This window comes from Scomber japonicus, chromosome 7, assembly GCF_027409825.1.
Source record: "Scomber japonicus isolate fScoJap1 chromosome 7, fScoJap1.pri, whole genome shotgun sequence".
Classification (NCBI taxonomy): Eukaryota; Metazoa; Chordata; class Actinopteri; order Scombriformes; family Scombridae; genus Scomber; species Scomber japonicus.
Genome location: NC_070584.1, coordinates 20,986,081 through 21,006,562, shown reverse-complemented (window position 1 = coordinate 21,006,562; position 20,482 = coordinate 20,986,081). Strand labels below are relative to the sequence as shown.

The 20,482-nt window shown below is 39.4% G+C and overlaps 2 protein-coding genes and 4 non-coding genes across 7 annotated transcripts; 5 read left to right on the top strand and 1 right to left on the bottom strand.

The window, feature by feature from the left end:
* The first annotated feature begins 1,200 nt into the window (after positions 1 to 1,200).
* Positions 1,201 to 10,177, top strand: ncl (nucleolin). Of its 2 annotated transcripts, none has more exons than XM_053323190.1 (16): positions 1,201 to 1,343; positions 2,409 to 2,510; positions 2,725 to 2,833; positions 4,005 to 4,130; positions 4,433 to 4,645; positions 4,878 to 5,021; positions 5,326 to 5,406; positions 5,590 to 5,713; positions 5,943 to 6,079; positions 6,219 to 6,345; positions 6,559 to 6,695; positions 6,962 to 7,094; positions 8,044 to 8,186; positions 8,411 to 8,537; positions 8,845 to 9,131; positions 9,407 to 10,177. In XM_053323190.1, the coding sequence occupies exons 1-16, from the start codon at positions 1,326 to 1,328 to the stop codon at positions 9,469 to 9,471; spliced, it is 2,073 nt and encodes a 690-aa protein (XP_053179165.1). In that variant the 5' UTR covers positions 1,201 to 1,325; the 3' UTR covers positions 9,472 to 10,177. The 2 variants fall into 2 exon arrangements, with proteins under 2 accessions (XP_053179165.1, XP_053179164.1); XM_053323189.1 differs by having other exon boundaries at positions 6,959 to 7,094.
* Positions 4,185 to 4,321, top strand: LOC128362435 (small nucleolar RNA SNORA57). The gene has a single exon (XR_008321626.1). It is a non-coding gene; the product is annotated as a small nucleolar RNA SNORA57 (small nucleolar RNA).
* On the top strand, positions 5,455 to 5,511 carry LOC128362434 (small nucleolar RNA SNORD82). The gene has a single exon (XR_008321625.1). It is a non-coding gene; the product is annotated as a small nucleolar RNA SNORD82 (small nucleolar RNA).
* On the top strand, positions 7,690 to 7,823 carry LOC128362447 (small nucleolar RNA SNORA75). Its single transcript, XR_008321637.1, has one exon. It is a non-coding gene; the product is annotated as a small nucleolar RNA SNORA75 (small nucleolar RNA).
* LOC128362446 (small nucleolar RNA SNORA75) lies at positions 8,578 to 8,704 on the top strand. The gene has a single exon (XR_008321636.1). It is a non-coding gene; the product is annotated as a small nucleolar RNA SNORA75 (small nucleolar RNA).
* Positions 10,178 to 16,216: 6,039 nt separating the features above from the next.
* Positions 16,217 to 19,056, bottom strand: b3gnt7 (UDP-GlcNAc:betaGal beta-1,3-N-acetylglucosaminyltransferase 7). The gene is made up of 2 exons (XM_053323194.1): positions 18,881 to 19,056; positions 16,217 to 17,477 (listed from the first exon to the last, which is right to left on the bottom strand). Coding segments are annotated over exons 1-2 (1,263 nt in total). The 5' UTR covers positions 18,883 to 19,056.
* Between the last annotated feature and the right edge of the window lie 1,426 nt (positions 19,057 to 20,482).

Sequence of the window (20,482 nt, the reverse complement as noted above, 5' to 3'; positions counted from 1 at the left end):
TGGGAGAAAGAAAATAACCACTCTGTTGAACATAAGAGGCCCATTCTCAGGTAAATCAGTGTCCTTTGGCTCAGAGCTGGATTCTGGCTCTGATGGGGTTGAGTTGGCAGAAAAAACTGATAGACGCTGCATCCGTTTTTCAGCTGGCGTGGTGATATTCATTTATTTATTTATTTATTTTGTTGGCGGTAGTGATGTTTGATTGACAGGTAACACTTGGTAGGGGGCGGGGTTTTGCGTATACGCCCACTTTGATTTTTCATAATTTTGAAGCCTAATTTCCTATACTTGGAGATTTATTTTAATCTTTCAAATTTGACAGGGTGGTTAACAACACACTCTGTTGTGGTGTGTCAAACTCAGAACACATATTTATTGTTGCTTTACACCGACTTTAACTATCTCAAATCACTTGGTAAACGTAACTGCGTATTCCTACTGCTGTATAATCATCTCAGAATATTCAAAATAAAAATAATGTAATAAAGATTAAAGATTATAAAATATTTGCTCGGATTAATAATAGCTCCACGTGTTGCTGAGTGTATAGTAAAAAGCAAAACATAGGCTATGTTGAATGAAAAGTAGGCTATAGAAAACGTTACCAACAAACGTAATCCATGGCATTACAATTACGTTTCTTTTGACATTACAATTACTTTTTATTTGAAACGTAATTTTTAAACAGTTTAGTTGTGTGGCAACGACATTTTGATGAGACAGGGTTCAACCACGTGGTCCATAAACAGCTGCATGTGACTTAAAGACCCTTTGTGTTTATTGACCACATAACGAATGCAAGTAAGCTTTCTGACTTTTACTTTTCATTTTCTGTCTTCAATCATTTCTTTAGAGTTATATCAATACTACATAAAATAAATACTGGATAAATAAAAGTCTCTTAATTTTAGAATGGAGCTGGTAAAAATGTCCTCGGTTGCAATATTTATACATACATATTTTACAGCAGTTTTGACAATTATTATGACCATGTGGTTGTTTGTTTCGTGTATTTATTCATTCGCAGAGTTAACAAATATATGTTTATTAGCAGAATAATCAGTCCCATGTGAGTCTGCTGTGTGTAGGCGAGGCGCATGCACGATGCAAATGTCCTCACTTTTGATAGGAGGACACGGTCATGTGGGAGGGACGGCGTGAACGCGCAAGGCAAGAGAGTAAGGAGCGCGTCTTCATCTTCTCTGTCTTTCCTTCCTGCCCAGTACCCCACCGAGCAGGCTGAGCCACGTGCATGCATTAACAATTTGCTTACTTGTACCTAAACGTCCAGTTCCTTGTGTTTCACGGAAACACACGACAGCACCATGGTGAAGTTAGCAAAGGTAAGAACAAATTACTTCTATTTTATTGTTTAAAGTGTGTGTGTTTTTAATAATTTAGCGTTACACGAAGGTGTGTTTACGCACGAGGCCTTTACGGAGAAGTTGCTGCGTTTTGGAAGGAAAAGGTAAATTACACCGGGGGTAAATGTCTGCTCGTGTCCCACAACGAATGGTTCGTGTTCATTAATTAGACACTTTATGTCTAGATGTGCTTGGTCGAAGAGGCCTGACTGAATTGCACTTAAAAGTGAACGTTTTCTAGCGTTAAGTCGAGATCAGCCATGTTTGTGCCTTGCAGGCCTGCTAACGCTGTCCTGCTAGCCGCTCAAAATGGCATTCATGCGCGTCCTCGGTGTAATAAGCACACAACGAAGATTAATTAAATTCAGTTGGACACTAGAGTGCCGAATAATGCCAACATAAGTTATTAGAATATTTTAATGTCAATTCATGTTTTGAATTGCTAAGTTGGCTAATTGATTAGCATTAGCACGTTGGTGTACAGTCCACATGAGCAAATGTGCTAGTGTTTTTTTTCCTCCCGAGCTCTTGGCATTAAAAATTAAGATTTATTGTGATTCGCTTAGAAATGGTGTTGCGGGTTTGAATTGCACCTCTTTCTCGCAGCCGTCTAAAGGATAGCCGTCCAACATGCGTTTTACGGCATGGCTACAAGCCGTAATATTAGCCACCATGCTAACAGCAGACCTCCTGCCTCCCGAGCTCCACGTGGGTTTTGCGCCTCCTCCTCTGTGTGACACACGAGGTGAAAACCCAAGAAAGAAGCACGTCGACCACACAGCGATCACAAAACGTGGCTAATGCTATAACCCACGTGATATATTTGGTTAAATGATTTAATCAATGTATTTGGAGAGGTGGGGGAGAGTCATGTTTGAACTTTGCAGTGCCACATGGTGTTAAGCAGACCCCTACCCCATACAACAAACATGAGGTGTTAGAGCACTCTGCTTCTGCCATATGGGATGATTTTATTCTGTAGTTGACCTGAGGTAATTTATTAATTTTCTGTTTTTTTAATTTGTTGTATTCCTCCATTTGTAGGCAGCAACTAAACAAGCAACTCAGAAGAAAAAGGCCCCTCCACCCCCAAAAGAAGTGGAGGAGGAATCAAGTGAAGAGGACAGCAGTGATGAGGAGGAAGAGGTATAGTATATTTGAATTTGTAACAGTTTTAGGGATTAAATAGGTAGTTTGGACATGTTCAGTTATTTTTAAAAACATACTGTTTTTTTTTTTTTTTGCAACTTTTATTTGTCAAATGCCAGTCATAAAGTACATAAGTATATACACATGGCAGTCTTTCTTTTTCCTTTTATTTAAAAGCATACCGTTAACATTATCTCTCTTCAATTTGCAGACTCCTCCACCCAAAGTGGTGAAGAAAGCGACACCAGCTAAAGCAGCCCCAGTTAAAAATGGCACTGCCAAAAAAGCAGAAAGTGAAGATGATGATGATGATGATTCTGGTAAGTAATTTAACTAGAGGCGGTTAGGTGACTTTGATAAATACAAACATCCAACAATGGTTCATTGGCCACAACTGTTACTGAAACAGTTATTTGTGCTGCAGTAGAAACAGAAAATAAAACCTGTTTCCTGCAAGGAGCCAGGACACCTGCTGGCAGCTGATTTATGGTCGCTCAGTAGTGGTTCTTATGGCATGTTTTCCAACCACGTTGGAAATTAAACATGCTTATAGTTTTTCAGATCAGATTCACTCAAAGGCCAACAGTCAGTGGGTAGGGGGACTGGAGAGATGAACTATCTTTTTAAATATGGAGATAATGGTGCAAATCTTAATAACAGAAGCAGCCAAAATGTTCTGGATGTAATTGTTCCACATATTGGAGTACATGGATTATTAGACTACTTATTAAACACTAATTGTTTGGGTCAGGGATCACACTGAACCAAGGAAAGTCACAAAATCTGCACAAAATGTTTCAGGATGAATACATGAAGCCTTACACCCCTAGTGGGGATTTTTACATGCGAGTTTCATATTGTGAAATTTAACCTCAGTACCATCACGTGCTGATGGGAAGTTCCGCCTTCTCACATTTGAGTCAGTTGAAAGACAGCACTGAATTGATAAGTCAAATTCTGACTCAAAACAACTGTTTCAAGAACTGGCATTTCACCAGACATTTAAGACACCCATGAATAGATTGTTACCTTATTATAAAATTGTCCTAGTGCAATGTTGTAAATGCTCTGTAAAACTTAAAATTTGCACAATGACTTTAATATTGGTGTTTTTAAAATGTCCCGTTGTAGTTGTGCAATGTGTAGTTGTCCAATCATACACTTTGAAAAAATCATTCTAATTTGTAAAGAATATGCACTGTTGAAAAAAAGTGAAGGAGCAAGAGTGCTTTGTAGAGATTACACTTGAAATTCTGCATGGATTTCTTTTGCACACCATGAAATGGTCCCATACATTTTTAATAAGTTTCTGTAGAGATGCAATGTTATCCCCCTCCCATATTGATGCTGAGCAACCCCAGGCCCACATTCAACAAAAATTTGCAAAACCAGGTAGAACTCGTGGACAGTTTAGGTTGACCCAAATGTATCTTCTTTTTTTAACTCTGTGGATCTGAGTGGGGTATAATATCTTTGTCAATCAATGTACAGAGGAGGAATCTGAAGAGGAGGCCCCACCACCAAAGAAGACCCCAGCAAAAGCACCTGCTAAAACCACACCCGCCAAGGCAGCCCCTGCAAAGGCTGAAGAGTCTGACGATGACGACGATGATGATGGTAGGTCCTTCAGTGTTAAGAGAAGGGAAAAGTCTTCTGTGATTATTAACACACCCTCTATTTCTTGGCATTCATGTGGTTGTGTAGTACCCATGTGTGAAATGTACGGAGGAAAAGTAAATGCAGTGCTATGTCTTCGGTACCGGTGTGTTTATCGTCTGCCGGTTCTATCCTCAATCACTGTGACATGATTAAGCATAATTTCTTTTGGTGAAGTTTTTTTTCTGCAGATTTTAAAAAATCTTAATTGCCATACATGTAGTTCTTGAAATTCATGATTTTCATGTGAATATTGTCTTCAGATGAGTCTGAAGAAGAGGCCCCACCACCCAAGAAAGCAGCTAAACCAGCTGCTAAGGCCCCAGTGAAGGCCAAACCTGCAAAAGAGTCCTCTGATGAGGATGATGATTCTGAAGAAGAGGCCCCACCTCCCAAGAAGGCTACTCCAGCTGCCAAACAAGCTGCCAAGGCCAAGCCAGCTAAAGAGGAATCATCTGATGAGGATGATGAAGATGGTGAGAATTTTTTATTTTTGAGGAGGCACATCTTTATTATCTTGGTGATAGTCGGTGTAGAGTTGCTGACTGGGAAACCACAGACTGAACTATGATGATCAACAAGGGACTTAATACTGATTATGTATGATGTCACTTTTTTATATGAAATCTGATGCAGGTTAATTGCAGGTTTTAGTGGTTTGAATCTGATCATGACTCTGGCTAAACTTTCAATGTTTGTGGCTTTCAGACTCTGAAGAGGAAATGGACACCGCTCCTGCTCCCGCTAAAGCAAAGAAAGCAGGCATGGTCAAGGCCAAGGAAGAGTCTGAGGAGGAGGATGACGATGAAGATGATGACGACGATGATGATGATGATGACGATGAAGATGATGGTGAGTTTTGGTGAAGGGAAAATTCACTTTTTACAGAAATGTGTTGCCCTCCTTTTTTTCTTTTCCCAACGCACTTTAATTTTGCATATTGAAGAAAATGTCCATATCAGGCAAATGACTTGCCTCTAAGAAAACACCAAAAATGACTTAAAGTAATTAAGTGCAGCATTTTGATTTGTTAGCAGTTGTGATTTTGAAGCTTTAAGTGCCACATTACAATCATCTGCTTCTTTGAGATTTTCTTCCTGTGTTGGTTGAGTTGCTGGCTATGAATTAAAGTGTACATCTCTTTTCTCCACATCAGCCCCAGTGACCCCTGGAAAGAGAAAGGCAGATAGCAAAAAAGAAACCCCACCTGCCAAGAAGGCAAAGTCAGAGGGTGAAGGTAAGGAAAAATGCAGACACATTAATCTAATTTCAACATATTTTTATCATGATGATCAACAAGGGACTTAATACTGATGTGTGATGTCACCTTTTATTATTCTGAACCTGTCTGGCATAATTTTTAGTACAATCTTACACCAAAAATGGAACTGAAAATCAAATGTACTCTCCTGTCTGTCAGGGTTCTGTCTATTCGTTGGAAATTTGAACTCCAACAAGGACTTCGATGAAATCAAGTCATCCCTGAGAAAATTCTTCTCCAAGAACAGCCTTGAGGTCGTCGAAGTTCGGTTAGGTGGATCCAAGTAAGTAATTGGTTTGTAATGTAGAGGTGTGTGTTTTCTGGAAATGGGATGGAGGGTAATGCCATGGGAAAGTATAAGGAAGCCCCCCCCTTCAGAAATCAATTTCAAATGCCTAAACTCAGGTTTAAGCTAATGTGTATTGATCTTCTGCCAGTGCTACAACTCTACATATATTTAAAATGAGTGACCTAAGAAACCATATTCAATGTGTAATGACTTGCCTCAACAGGAAATTTGGGTATGTGGACTTTGCATCTGAGGAGGACATGCAGAAGGCACTGGAGTTAAATGGCAAGAAGGTCATGGGTCAGGAGGTGAAGTTGGACAGGGCCCGAAGCAAGGACAGCTCCCAGGAGGGCAAGAAAGGTGAAAGATATTTTCATCAAGGTTCCTATGTTTGTCTTGTAAAGTTATAAATACAGCTGGTGCCTCTGTAGACCACCAACTGTAGCAGTCCAAAAAATTCTCAGATTCGCCTGTTCTGACACTGACATTTGTCTTACAGAGAGGGACGCACGCACACTGTTTGTGAAGAACCTCCCCTTCTCTGCAACGGTTGACGACCTAAAGGAAGTCTTTGAAGATGCTGTTGATGTAAGGTTACCCCCAGGCCAGAATGGTTCAAACAGAGGGTAAGAACAAGCTAGTATTTTATAATGAATATACAAGCAACACAAGAAAAGTTCTTTTGTTAATCCTTGTCGTTGTAGTAAATGGGTTTTCATTAGTTAATCAACATCATCATCATCATTTTGAAAAATACAAGTGTTTATTTTGTCAAACCTGATTGTTCATTTAAACCAAATATCCTTGCACTACCTTAACTTCCCTCCCTTTTTCAACAGCATTGCCTACATTGAATTCAAATCTGAGGCAGAAGCAGAGAAGATGTTGGAGGAGGCACAGGGTGCTGATGTACAGGGGAGGTCCATCATGGTCGACTTTGTGGGAGATAAGAGCCAGAAAGGTGCCAGAGTAGGAGGTAAAGTCCTTCATGTATCTGAATATATCTGCATTACTTGGTACCAATACTTTTTTGTTATAAAAACTGGTCATCTATTTACAGCAATGGGGCTACTGAATAATTTCTTGAATTTATAGTGTGAATAAGTGTAGATTCACATGATGCAAGCATTACTTATCTTGAAGATTTTTCCTGGACCAGATCAGTAACTGTCTGAGATTAAAGAAAATGCTCCTTCATCCCCTTGGTCTCACCAGTCTTCTTTATTTCACTTCCTTTAGCAGGAGCACCAGCAGCTGCCAGTAAAACACTGGTGGTGAACAATCTCTCCTTCAGTGCTACAGAGGAAGCCTTGCAATCCACATTCGAAAAGGCCGTCTCCATTCGTATTCCACAGAAAGATGGCAGAGTTAAAGGGTAAGGAGCATTAACTGGTATAGCATTCTCTACTTTAACATCTAACAAGGATTTCCCATGTTAGATTTGTCACTACTTGTTCTAAATACTCAGTCATTAAAGCGATGGTTCGGCCTAATTTCGACCTAGCTAAAGCTGTAAACATTGTTGAAATATCACGCGATCAAGCACAGATCTGTAGATGTGCTGTGTGGGTATCTCGCGAGACCACACAGTATTTCAGTGATTGCGTGATATTTCAACAATGTTTACAGCTTTAGCAGTAGCTGCAGAGTAAAAGCATCAGGTAAGTGTTTATTTTAATAAACTCCTGGTGTACTTACACACTTCTCAATGCATCAATTTATGAGTAAAGGCCCTATTTGTAGTACTGTAGAAGTTTGATAACAATCCAGGCATTATTAGTGGGGTAATTTACAAGATACACTGGTGGTCCCGTTAGTGCCTGTATTAAGCCATTCAGCTGATGGCTCTAACTCCACTATTTTCTGACCAAATGAAAATAAACGGCTGAGGCGCTGATTATACACCTCATGGTGCATATGACGCTAGGTCGAAATTACGCCGAACCATCACGTTAAACCTAAACTGCTGTACCTTCTCATGAGCTCCTCTTAATCTTACCCATGATTATGCACGGATTCGCACGAGAAGCAGAGCCAATGCACAGATAGAACAGGCTCACCCTACTTGCATATGGGTATTGCCGATGTCTGCTGTGGAACAAGTTGAAATGCGTGGAAGAATCATGCTTTTACTTAAAATCAAGTAAACTATGAATGATATTGCATTGGCATGTATTTGAAGAAAAAGAATATTGGAACACCTGGTTTGGTAAACCAGTAGGATTTTCGAACTTGCTGTTCCACTATTCAGAGTTGAGTGGACAGTTATCAAATGTGCTCCTTCAGCCTTCCTTAGTGTTTGTTTTTTTCTCCTTTTCCCACAGTTTTGCTTTTGTAGAGTTTGAAAGCACAGATGATGCCAAGGAAGCCCTTGACAACCTGAACAACACAGAAATTGAAGGCAGATCAATCCGACTGGAGTTCAGCCAGAACAGCGGTGGAAGAGACGGGGGCAGAGGAAACTCGGGTATGTCTAGAAACTGAACAATTCTTTGAAATGTAATTCCTAATTGACATGAGCAGGTTTTGCTCAGCTGGTCAACATAGCCAGATGTGATGAAAACTTGACCACCTGAAAATTCTGTGATGATACAAGGATAGTCAAGTCCTGATCTGGTTTAAGATTGTTGCATTTATTTGTTCAGATAAATGGTGAATAGAGTTTTACTAACCTCTTCTCTTGGCCACCAGGTCCAACAAAAACCCTCTTCGTCAAAGGTCTCTCAGAGGACACAACAGATCACACCCTTAAGGACTCTTTTGAGGGCGCTGTAGCAGCCAGAATAGTCACAGACAGAGACACAGGGTCATCAAAAGGGTGAGTTTGAAGAGATGTAAATATTCCCTCTGGTTGCTGACTCTTCTCGTGAGCACCGCCCTGTCCAGCAGTGACAGTGCACGGATTCGCATGAGAAGTAGAGCAAGGTCACAGTTAAACAGGCACCTACCTTCGTGGGAGTTGCCCATGTCTGATGTGAAACAATCCTGTAAAATATATACATCACATCGTAATGTTAAACTTGTTGCACTATTAGGCATTCATAGTTTTAGTAACTGAAATCAGTTTGGACTTTCAGTGTAGAGAACTATGTAAAAATGACCCCTCTGTTTTTCTTGCTCCCCAGCTTTGGCTTTGTAGACTTTGACAATGAAGATGACTGCAAGGCAGCCAAGGAAGCAATGGAGGATGGTGAGATAGATGGCAGCAAGGTGACCCTAGACTACGCAAAGCCCAAGGGTGAAGGGGGCTTCCGTGGAGGCCGTGGTGGTGGAGGTTTCGGAGGCCGTGGCGGTTTCGGCGGCAGAGGTGGAAGAGGAGGCCGTGGTGGTTTTGGCGGCGGCCGTGGTGGTGGTTTTGGCGGCGGCAGAGGAAGAGGAGGCCCTCGTGGAGGTGGACGTGGTGGCTTTGGAGGTAACATATATTAAAATTGTTTGCTTTTTAAAGGGAAATTTACATAAGTAGCTGTGAATGTTAACCACAATCATTGGATTCAAGCAATGTTTTTAAATTTCTTATTAAAATGATTTAATGTAAACTATCAATATGTCAGATGTTAAGGAGCTAATGTGAACTGTATTGTGCATTTCATGCTTTGACTCAATCATGCTGTTTGCCACTTTATCCTTATGCATCAAGTTTGGGGGAGTTGAGCTGGGTAAACTAACTTGCTTTTATTTTCATTTTAGGTGGAAGAGGTGGCGGTGGATTTGGAGTCAAACCCCAGGGGAAGAAAATCAAGTTTGATGACTAAATCTTAGTCTATTTTACTTTTTGAATGGACTCTGGTTTCACGGATTTTCAGAGCTTTTGGACATTCCAGAAAGCGTCATTGATATATATATTTAACTGTTAATGGGCATTTTAGCCCTTTATTTAGACTCCTAAAACCCTTCCCCACCCTTTTGTGCCAGAATGGCACTGTTGACCTCCTCAGCTCAAGTGCTACATGTGAGTACTGAATGTCCTGAATGCAAACCTGCACCTCTCACCCCTCATTATCTTACTTGCTTTTCCGAAGGAGTAAAATGGAAAGGGTCTGGCAAACAAGTTTGCTGTGAAAAACTCGCTCGTCTTTGTCAGAAACATTGTGTAAATTTAAACAGTTTGTATGATTTTCATTTTACCTTTTTTGTAAAAAAAAAAATACACCTGTATTCATATGTTTTTGTTTTTATTCTTTGTCATTTAGTTTGCTTTAGGTGCCAAGTTTTACTGTAATGTGCAAAGCATATTTTGATAGATATGAGTCAGTGCTGAGAGAAGAGTTTGGGTGTTTGATATGGCAGAGCTATTCCGTTTGTTTGGTGGGGCACAGTCAGTGTCTCTTTCAGAGGATGAAAGACCTCTAATCAATGTAACATAAAAAATATTTGTAGTGCATTGACTAATTTTTCCCATCTGAGAATCTGAAGATTTTCATGTGATTAAATAAAACCTTGTAGGTGGTGATTTTTAAATGTCTGTCCTCATTTCACTTTAGTCTTGCTGAACCAGCAAATTAAGGGTTATCAGCAGGGATCACTGGCTTGAAATATTATTTAATGTTGCATTATGTTTGTCATTGAGTAACAAAATCTTACTGCATAAAATCATCCAAAGCCAGCAGCCTGCAATAAACTTTACTTTTTGTGACATATCAAATTCTTGAAAAATCTGATTTTGGTCAAATTAACAACTTCTTTGTGACTAACAGTAGGTTTCCTTAGGTAGGTAGCTAGGTAGGAATGGGCCAATTTGAAGGATATGTATTCTAGTCAAAATACAATATAACCTGAAGTTATAGAGATGCTGCATCACCATAAGATCAGATGAAGATATTTACTAGTTTATGGATGCAAGTACAAGTTTTTCCACCAGGTGGCAGTCTACAACAGAGCCTAAGATTGTAACTACACCTCTAGCCAGCAGTCAGTGATTTTAATGTTGACATTGGCAGGCATAAAGACTAAGATGGGGAGCCTTGGCAGCAGGTGTCCTGCAAGTTCTGTGTACAAAGCAAATTTGATTTGGTCAGTTAAAACATGTATTGGAGGATTGATGACATGAGAAAAGGATATTTGAGGTAGTGTACTATTTAAATCTCAAGTACCAAGTAAACTGGATGTTGACTCTTAACATAATGAAGTGTACCACTTTAGAATCAGTGAAGAACAATTTAATTGTGAGTGGCTAAAAGTGAAGATGCTCTAAGCTGTAGAGAAGTATTTAAACCACCTACATATATATTAAATGGGAATTCATAACCTTAAACATAACCCATAACCACTTTTGCCATTTTTTTAAATAGCTCCTCAGCTTTTCTTGTACTCTATCAACAAACTGATCAGTGTAATGCTTTTGAACACACAAATACAAATTAAGTGTCCAGGATTTGCTCCTAGTACTTCAGCGATGCCTCCAAGACTTTGCTGAAAATGAGAAGCTGAGAGAAGGCTATGAAAGTAGCGAGTCCTTGTTCTGACACAGTACAGGTGTAATAAAGGTAAGCCAACACAAATAGTATTATTGACAGGCAAGCATGTAAATAAAAAATAAAAATAGCAAGATGAAATTGACTAAGCTGGGTATACAGTGCTATGTGACACTCAAAATCAAACAGTTCTTTCAGATTTCACACTGGCAAGAAGTGGCAGTGAGGACTCAGTGCCACTTGATTAACAGTGACCCTGAGCTGCTGGGTAGGTCTGTCTTGTCAGTGACACTACCAGACAGGGGACAGTGGTGCGCTGTCATCCGTGGCTCTGGTTGCTGAACAGGGATCTTTGTTCCTGGAGGTGCCTGGGTGGGAGGCACTGATGATGGGACCACTGAATACTTCCATTTAGAGATTTGTTACCCCCTGCCTTGAACAGTGACAGAGGTCATGCTAGCTTTTCACTGTGGCGTTATGTCAGCTGTCTCAAATGATCGGTGTGCTTTCTTGTCTTTTATTTCAGTTCACCTTTGGGTGCTTTTTTTCAGTACAGCTATAGTGAAAATGATATTTTTCACTAATATAGGAAGCTATGGGAGACGATTATGATTCTGAGGGTGAGATTTTATCTTGTAGTTTTGAAGTTTGGACATATAAATGTGTAACAATGCATGAACATATTAAGTGCAGCTTGACACTGAGTCAATAGGGCATTGTTAAGAGCAGGGAGGACAGACTGATACTTTATCTCATTTGCACTGTGGCTGGTCTAAATAGGGCCCTCTTTAAATGGGAGTATACTGCTCAGAGAGTCCTCTTCACAATGGATCTTTGTCAAGTACATGGTGTCCTATAGCACAGATGTACTATGAAGTTGCATCGCCTTGGCCTCTTTTCTAGTGTGATATGTGGAGTCAGGGATGTCCATGCAGCTGAGAAGGGATTAGAATAAGAATTTATCTTCTTCACATTTCCTGGATGTATGTCATAAGAGCAAGACGTGGCACAAAAGAGAACATGCACTATGATTGCTTATATCAGTCACGCATTAACATTAAAATGCAGCTCTCAATTGCTACCTCTCACGCTATAAATCGTTACCCATTTCATAAAGAGGACAAGGTCCAAGAGGGACCTCAATCACATGGACTCTGATGTTGACTGTAATGTTAATATTTGTATTTTGAATGACATGCAATTCCTGTGCCTACTGAATAGTTGCATTGTTTGACATCATGTCACATTTACATAACTTATTGATAGGTGTGGTCACAAGCACATTTACACTTGAAATGCTGAATTTCTTTCTCAAAGTTGGGTTTTTCCACAAAATCACATACCCATTATGGTATATATGTACAGGAACAGTTCAACATTTTGGGAAATATGCTTATTCACTTTCTTTCCAATAGATGATAAAGATTGATATCAGTCTCTTTACTTTCCAAGCCAAGAAATAGTCACACAACCTTAATTAGTGAGCCTTATGATCCTGGTAGGTGAGTTTTGTTAGTGATCAGAGACTGTCCACTAACTGTCTTGTCTTTATGCTAAACTATCTTTGATGCTGCTTGTAGCTTCATATTTAGTGTACAATTAGTATTCATATCAATCTTCCAAGGAAAATGATATAAGTGTATTCCCCAAAATGTCAAATGATTCCTTAAACTGCAGCGGGAATTATTTTTCTTTCACATCCACAAGTGTTTATGGTGATAATTCACTTCCACAGATCAGGTTTTCTTTTAAATATTGCAGCGGCACCATACATGTGTTTCTGCATGCTTACTTCATCTTCCAGTCAGCTGTTTCCATTTATTTTATTATAAAAGTCAGACTTTCAGAGATTTGCATAGTCCATTCGAAATAAATAAATACACTACTTGAGGCAAGACACATTTGCTCATCTAAACCACAGTAATCTAATCTAGAGAAGACATATACAAATTGTAATAACTGTACTGTTCTGTTTTAGCTGTTTGAGATATTCTGTGATGCTGACAGAAAGGCTAGTTGGCTGTCTGTAAGTTGAGGAATGCTCTTTTTAATTTTAGCCCAAGCAACAACATTCCCATCTTCAGCTATGCCAATGATGGTGTTCCAGAGGCCTTTGAAAAAAAAAATAGAGGGATAGTGTGAAAGCTTGCAGTCCCCTCCAGCCAACCCCAATGACTGCGCTGACATCAAAAGCTTCCTCCAATTAGTGTCAACAAATACACAGTTCCTGGTCTACAGGCAGGTTGAAAAGCTGGTTGTGTACCCACATTGAGTGAAATATCATCACTGGAGTGGGAAATTTACACTAGATGACAGTAAATTTTGGCTTGTGGTTGATAAGTCTGTTCTACCTGCCACAAAACTTGTGTCCAAACTTACATTTTGGCTGACGAAAATTCAGAAACTACTTGTTCTGAACATGTTTACAATGTGTTCTTATAACAATATTAATATTGAAACGTGCATCTCTTCATGATGCACTTACAATGGAAGTGATGAGGGCCAAAAATCCCTCTTTTTGTTACTATACTTCCACTGCAGCTCAACAGGGAAACACTGCCTAAGAAAACACAAAGGGAGGGAATTTTATGCTACAAATACTGTAAAGGTGGGAGGGATCCACTTGATATGACTAACACAGACTGCTGAAGCCTAGTATAATCTCCAGATAGACTTTTAAATTGGACATGTTGGCCCTTCACTTAAAATTCAGTGTCCATATGGGCACCTGACTGTTGTTTCAAGACAGACTTGAAAGATTGTGAACCTATCCTTTAATAGGGTTGTGGGGTTTCTATGGCGTTCTACTTCCAGGTTTGTCAGCCAGACCTTCAAAGAAGTGGCACGGAAATTAGTCACGCACTTGACTATTAAAACAATTACTTCCTACCATAAAACTGTTTCAAGTACATTATGTGTAAAATAACTGACAGAGTGGCAGCTATGACACTCAACTATATGGATGTTATCTTTAATAAGCTACGCTTCAGTGTGGGCGAGTGTACCTCTTGTGAAACACAATAATAGAGAATATTCAGTTTCTGTGTGGCCTTCTTGTCTTTGTCCTGACAGCAATTCTAAAGAACAACAGGAAGGTATTCCTTTTTTTGTCATGCCCTCTGTCTTTTTGGGCCAACTTAAAGCTCTGAACAATATCTTTACTGTTGTCTGGCAATATCAGTCTCAGCGGTTTTACTCAGTGAAAAGAGACACTATTTAACAGGAGAAGCTTAACATAAACAATGTGAAATGTCACACCAGACATTTGGCGGCATATGCAGTTGCTTTCTGGAAATTAATATGAAATCTGAAGTTTAAAAAATATATTTCCCATAACAAGTGACAAAAGATTATCAGAGAAAGTTGTGTCGAATTTCTTTTGACTCTTGTACTAATATGAATATACTGAAACGTTACAATGCTGCTGTCTTTTCTATTCAAACTGTGATTTACACAAGTGGTAGTTCTTTGATATCTTATCATAGGCAGACAATGCTCTAGAGAACACAGAACATACACTTGGGTTAAGTTTCTGAACATTGATAATATGAATGCTTATATGTTCTTTGGAGTACATCATTGTTACCTGCATGGTTGTTTGAGGATTTATGTATTCTTTAGTGTTTAGTTGCGTAACCGATACCCACATGTCAACACTGGACACTATTGTTGGGTGACCTGTTATGGATTTTCACATTGATGTTGGATGCTGATAAGTCTGTACACAAAAACAACCAATCTAGGACAGATTTTAAAAGACAAGTGTTTTGACCAAGGCTGATTTTAGAAGTTTATTTACAAATGACATTCTATATACATTTAATGTTAACATACTACATATTTACATAACCTTGACATAATCATTACCCACTACACCCACAATGTTCTGCTTAATAGTCATTGAACATTCCATTAATATGCTCATCTGATGCTTTAAATTAAATACAAGAACCCCACATTTCCCCCCATTTTGTCACAGGGTTTTTAAATTAACATGTCATACACTCGTACCAGCAATAGTTTTAGTTCATAGTGTCATTGTAAACCTTCTACCAAATTCATGTCAAGTATATCAGCACATTCAAATCCATTGACAGCATACATGTAACAAGTTTATACTTTTTTTTTTAAGTTTCCAGTAGTATAGGAGTAGTAGACGTCCAGATCAAGTCAGTCACATTCCAAAAAATGAGTGCAAAGACCTCTACGATACAAAAAGTGATTCAAATCTTACTTTAGGAACATGTATATGCAGACAATGGTTTCTTGTAGGAAAAGTGACTTCTGGTGACATTGTGAGTTTTGGACCGAATCACTGAGGTAGAGAGATTCTTTTTCTTGTTGGAAACCATTTGAATCCACTGCAGCATGCCATGCTGGTCCAACTGATGGTAGTGTAAGCACTTTGTACAAAACCAAAATAATTATCAACTGTGCAGTATGTACAATGGCTTTCAGACCCAGGCCTCAAGGAGGCCCAATAATACTAACCCTTTTATTCATTTAGATCTAACTAAATAAAGCATTATTCCCCTTTGAACAATCCAAATACACATTATGCAACAGCAAATAAAACAAATTCATCATTTGCTTATCACTTGTCCTCATTGCCTAAATTTTTGAAGTATATTCACATTAATGGGGGTGTTACAATTTGTGATTCGGTGTCAGCTCAATGCCAAAAGGCTCTTGGGTTCCTGACTGATAAAGAAACAGAATAATAAACGTTAACCTGTTGGGGGAGGGGGTATGTGTGTTATGGTACGCAAGATGCCTACAACTGTAGAGCAAGTAACTTTGGTTATTGTTTTTGAATCTGTGTGACAACAGTATGAGTCCTTCAAAATGCCAATATAAATACACAATTCTAAATTCAACTTATAAAACTCTTATAATTTACTTGACTTTGAGAAAACTCCTCCAAATATTGCATTACTGCATAGAAGAAACGAATGCAAACACCTTCCTGGTCCCTCTCCACAGAAAGGAGAGTTAACAGACTTGACTTTGACTTTGCATTATGCAAGCATCCACCGAGGTTCAGCTCAGCTTGTCACTGCTGTCCTTACCTGGTGCGCTCATCAAGCTATAGGATCTCCACTTTTTGTGAGCAGACCAGGTCACTGTTGACCAGATTCCACATATGCATGAGGTCCGAAGGGAGCAGCTTGTGCACAACAATCATGCTCTTAAAGAAACAAGGTTCTCTGTTTAGCTTACTGTTCTTATTTTTCACTAGGCCAAACGTCTTAAAGGCATTGTGTTTTACTGGAGTGACCTGAAGCCCCTCCAGACACATGCCCAAGAAGACATCATCAATGGGGTAGAGCTCCAGGGTGTCTGCAACACAGTGAAGTCTCCTCGCCAGGGGGCCATCCATCAGAAAACCACCTCCACCTGCATATGGAGGGTAGTGTGTCTTATTATACAAAGCCTGGGGGATGTAGTATTTGTTTTCCTTTTTACGAATGGGCTTAGCCTTAAACATGACATCCCCCACAAACAGGTTCTTTGCACTGTTGCTGCTTTCTAAGAACTCAAAGATGTTCTCTACACTGACAAAGACATCATCATCCCCCTTGAAGACATAGCGCACACTTGGACAGTAAGTGTGGAACCACTTGAGGAAGTGGGTCTCCTTGAGCGTGAGGTTGAAGAAGCTATCCAAGAAGTCCCACTGAATGATATCCCCGTAGATGTAGTCCTCATACTCCACAAGCTTCTGATGGTTTGCTCTCTCTGCTTCGTTGGAAGATTTACCAAGAAGGAAGAGGGTCTTTATCCTCTTGCCATCCACCATCTTCTCCTTGCCCCAGGTTTTTCGAATGACCTCTCTGCGGTCATGCTGGGTGGCCACTGATTTAATTACCATGAGTAAATAAATCTCACCTGAGCACTTCTCTGGGTGGTTGAGGAGCATGGGGAAGTAACGGCAGTGTCGATAAAGCATGAACTGCTTGAAATTGTCCTCCAGGCTCCTGAACCAATCCTGGCTAGAGAGATTGAGGTTGGCACTGCAGTTGGAGCTGGTTACATCCCAGGTTCTGGGGCTGTTGTCCTCAGTGATGATTGGCTTCTGTGTGGTGGCCCTCAAAGGAGCTCGAGGCAGTGGATGGTGTTTGCTAGCCTTCCAGAAGCCTTTTATCCTCATGTATGAATCTGTCCTCTGTTGCAGGGCAGCTCCAGACACCACTTCCTCAGAAGCATCCATGCGAGCCTGCCTCTCGAGTTCAAACGGAGCCCCCATATTGATGCTCCCTCTCTGCACAACAGTCAGAGCCACCACTGCCAGGAAAAACATGACACTCACCCTCTTGTACACCCTCCAGCGATCTCTGTTGTTCATCCTGGTTGAAGACAAAGATCACAGTTGCCGGTCACAGATATGGCAAAATGATGAAAGTCATATACCATGCCTTTTGAAAGAAGGAAAGCTAAATATTGAATGTCGTGTATTGACATTTATATGATGATGATTGAGTTCACATACATTAAGGTATATTAGGAAGTCCTAAAAGTCACTAATTGTATCATACACAGGTTTAAAAGTTAGCAGTCAGAAATGTAAATTTTACACGTATAAAATGAGTAAAGGAACATTTTTTGGTCTTGTTTTTATTTAAAAATGTGGGCACATTATTTTAATACTTTTCTTGCTATTATATTTAACTCTTCTAGGTCTAGGGGTAGAATACCAAATGACTGAAATGAGTTATTCAGTGATACCGTGGACATACATTAAGTCTAAAATAAGAAATAAAAAAAGATGAAAATGAACAAAACGTCTAAATGATCCCTTGAGGTTAAACCATGTTTACTATACCTAAAGATTAATGTTTGCTGTTTTATGTGTTGCCAGCAGAGCAAAGAACAGCTTATTGGGAGAATATAATTTTAATAAGATGGCAATGAGCTTTCTCTGTAATTCATTTTTGCATAGACACAATGTCTCTTATAAAACAAATGACACTGAATATAAAATGTAACTGTTTCATTTGTAGCCTATGTTTTGCATTAACTTTACAGCTGTGCACTAAAATAAATGAGTTAAACCAGTGTCACCTCTGGAAGAACATGTGGAATGTACTTGGAGAGAGAAGTAAGCAGTGCACGTCAAATTCTCACGTTTCCATCAAGTCATGCCAGGGCTCGTTTCACTCACACGACCCCAGGGACACTCCCATGTGGGGCCCCTTGCTTTCTACCTTTAAAGGACAGTTTTCCCTTAATGACCGAAAACAGTGTGAATCATATTGCCGTTTCTAAAACCAGGTCCATGCTGTTAAGAAAAAACAGTATTTTTTAACGAAATCCAGGCTTTCAGTCAAAGCCTTGTGACTTGCCACACTTGAGAGCTTCATGGAGCCACATGTTGAAACGAAGGCAGAGTCGATTGGGACACTTGAATTCTCAAGAAAGTGTATAGCTAGGCCAACTGTGGAATTATTTCCATATTTTAACCCCCTTATATAGATCCACAATATCATGGAAAAGTTGACAGTAAATCTGAATTTCGTGTTTTCGTGTTGTCCTTTTTTCCCCTTAAGTGTGTTCTTTAAATTGGGTGACAATTTTTCATTAAATTAATTGCAATTTTGCAAGAAGTATAAAAAGGTACTAAAGTTAAGATCTTGATTAATTACTTAACACAGTTTTAAAACTGGAAGGATGACTGTGCCCAGGTAACGGGCGTGAAAAATGTTCATCTAGCCAACTATTAAAAGATATGTTTTTAAAAAGTGGCACTTACATTTTCTCTTATGCTTTATCCGATCTGTGACGGCTTCTTTGAGATAATAAACCAATAAAATGCTGAAAAAGTCGAATGACAGTGTATGTCGCTTTGGGGCAAAAATGATAAGATAATCCTTTCCACCTGATACAAAACGGAGTTGTGATAAAGGAGCAGAGAGCTTGTGTATGTGTGCCGTGTGATGAGCGCGGCTGAGGACTGCCCTCACTCCCTCGCCGAAGTCCGTTTTAAAGGCTCGGCCCCCCAGTTACGTAGACTAAGCGCGCGCGCACACACACACAAACACACACACATACATACACAAACACACACGCACAGGACGCCGATGATGAATGAACATGGAGGCAAGTGTCCACCCGCCGTGTACACACGGACAAGCATGATCTATTATAATGGACAATAACCTCTAAGACAAAGAAAAACATCCTATTTGATTTCTTTTGTTACATCTACCTCACCTATGGTAAAAAAATAAAAATCATACAAGTAGCCTATTGTTTTATTGTGACGTAGGTCCTGGATGCCATAAAGAAAAACGGACACTGGTGATGCAATCATGTTTGACGTCCAGCATATCATCTTGACTTTGAAGTTGAGTTTCACCTCCCTGTAAGAGCTCTGACAACTGAACAACCATGCAAAAGCATGTAAAGTACAGTTTTTCAGTATTTTCAATATTATTTTAACTGTTTAAATGAATGTTCTGTTAATTTTACCTCCCTACATCATTGTGTGAATAGCTAGTGATTCACAGACCCAGAGTTGTCTGTGCTTTCTGGTCTCACAGGTAATCTGGGCCTGTAGACGTCCGGATGACAGATTCCAGTCCCGGACCTTCTAGCTTCATTGCTGATTTTCATTGTGCTTCTCTCCTCTATCCTCCCTTTCTCTCCTCTCGAAGCAGATGGCCCACTCTCAGTCTGATTCTGCCAGAGGTTTCTTCCTGTTAAAATTAAAACCTGAAGAGTTTGGTTTAGAACCTGCTCTATGTGTAAAGTGCCTTGAGATAACTTTGTTGTGATTTGGCGCTATACAAATAAAGATTGATTGATTGATTGAAATAAGAAATCTATTTACATCAATTTAAGCTTTAAGCCCAAAACAGTCAAATATCAGAATTTAGATAATATAAATATCATACTTGTGGAATGGAAAACGCCATCTCAGGTTTTAAAATCTGAAAAGTCCTTAAACCATGCTGAGGACAATGTGTCCTCAATAGTTGCTACAGCCCTGTCATTTGTATTTTGATTTATAATCCAAATTTATCTTGAAGTTCCAGAGCTTGTGGATCCATTTTCCTGCCTCTGTCATCATTTTCCTGTAATAAATAATCATTCTGGTGTCCTCATTTTTTATGTCTTAAAAATATTCAGATCATTTACTAACTTAAGTAAAAGTGGCAATACCACACTATAAAAATCTCTATTACAAGTAAAGTTACTTTATTCTTATGTATCAGCAGAATGTTCTGAAAGTATCAAAAATACAAAGTAACTATTAGAGAGTAACTTTTTGTCATGTCATTATACAGTATGCTGTATTTTTGGATTGGAGACATTAAGCATGAGCAGCATTTTACTGTGGTAGCATATTGAG

What these genes read in the sequence shown, in the direction of transcription:
- ncl (XM_053323189.1), top strand. An exon ending in AAAGATGGCAGAGTTAAAGG is followed by an intron (nt 7,095 to 8,043) that starts GTAAGGAGCATT and finishes CTTTTCCCACAG; the next exon opens with TTTTGCTTTTGTAGAGTTTG. An exon ending in GACACAGGGTCATCAAAAGG is followed by an intron (nt 8,538 to 8,844) that starts GTGAGTTTGAAG and finishes CTTGCTCCCCAG; the next exon opens with CTTTGGCTTTGTAGACTTTG.